The 769-nt window shown below is 34.3% G+C and overlaps 1 protein-coding gene across 1 annotated transcript in view; it reads right to left on the bottom strand.

The window, feature by feature from the left end:
- The window catches only part of LOC119588721 (pentatricopeptide repeat-containing protein 2, mitochondrial-like), a 14,583-nt gene extending 14,083 nt beyond the window's left edge, over positions 1 to 500 (bottom strand). The window contains exon 1 of the mRNA XM_037937364.1: positions 369 to 500. Coding sequence (XP_037793292.1) covers positions 369 to 465 — 97 coding nt within the window. The 5' untranslated portion in view covers positions 466 to 500. The remainder of the gene's footprint in view (positions 1 to 368) is intronic.
- Between the last annotated feature and the right edge of the window lie 269 nt (positions 501 to 769).

Below are 769 nucleotides of genomic sequence, written 5' to 3'. Positions count from 1 at the left end.
CCACTAGCTTACTGTGTCCGAACAGTAGAGATTAGCCAAGATTTGCAGACTTTAATATGTGTCAGAAGCTTTAATATTAACGTTATCAAAATTATATTTAGACCTGATAGCTTCCTTTGTGTGTTATTCTCATGGTCCTAAACTATGCTTTCTGAATATATTAGGACGAATAACAGAAAGCCAAACTCTCCACACACTTTCAGGGAATTTCTTTAGTGAGCTTAGAATTTAATAAAAAAATAATAAAGAATATACTAAAGACTACAATTTTTTCTGATCAAAGAGAACAATGAATCAAAATATTATTTTTTTTCCTAGTTTACATTAGTCATCAATAAATATACTTTATCACCCAAATAGCAACATACCTAAAGGGCGTAAAATATTTGCAACAGGCGTCCGGCATAACGTATTAAAGCCAAATAAAGAAGAATTACACGTCCTTAACACATGTGACCAAGACATGTTTACAGGATCTTGGAACAACAACACCGTAAAGCCCCGTTAACATGACATATCACAACCATGAAAAGAGCTCTGAAGCTTTATTTGTTCCGAGTTGAGGCTAAGAATATGAAAAAATAATTGTGTTTACTGTAGTAAGTTTCAAATGTACGTTTCATAGCCTTCGAGTAAGTTTATAAAGTGTAAACGGGGGTGATGGTTTGATGACGTCATAGAAACGAAAACCTCCGTTCTTGGATCCGAGTTGATCCGCCGGTAAATCGGGAACGACTGGATTTTCTGGTTTATATTTATTAGAATAACC

Source organism: Penaeus monodon, chromosome 24 (genome assembly GCF_015228065.2).
Source record: "Penaeus monodon isolate SGIC_2016 chromosome 24, NSTDA_Pmon_1, whole genome shotgun sequence".
Classification (NCBI taxonomy): Eukaryota; Metazoa; Arthropoda; class Malacostraca; order Decapoda; family Penaeidae; genus Penaeus; species Penaeus monodon.
The sequence above is the reverse complement of the archived record's forward strand: the minus strand, read 5'-3'. Positions and strand labels throughout refer to the sequence as shown.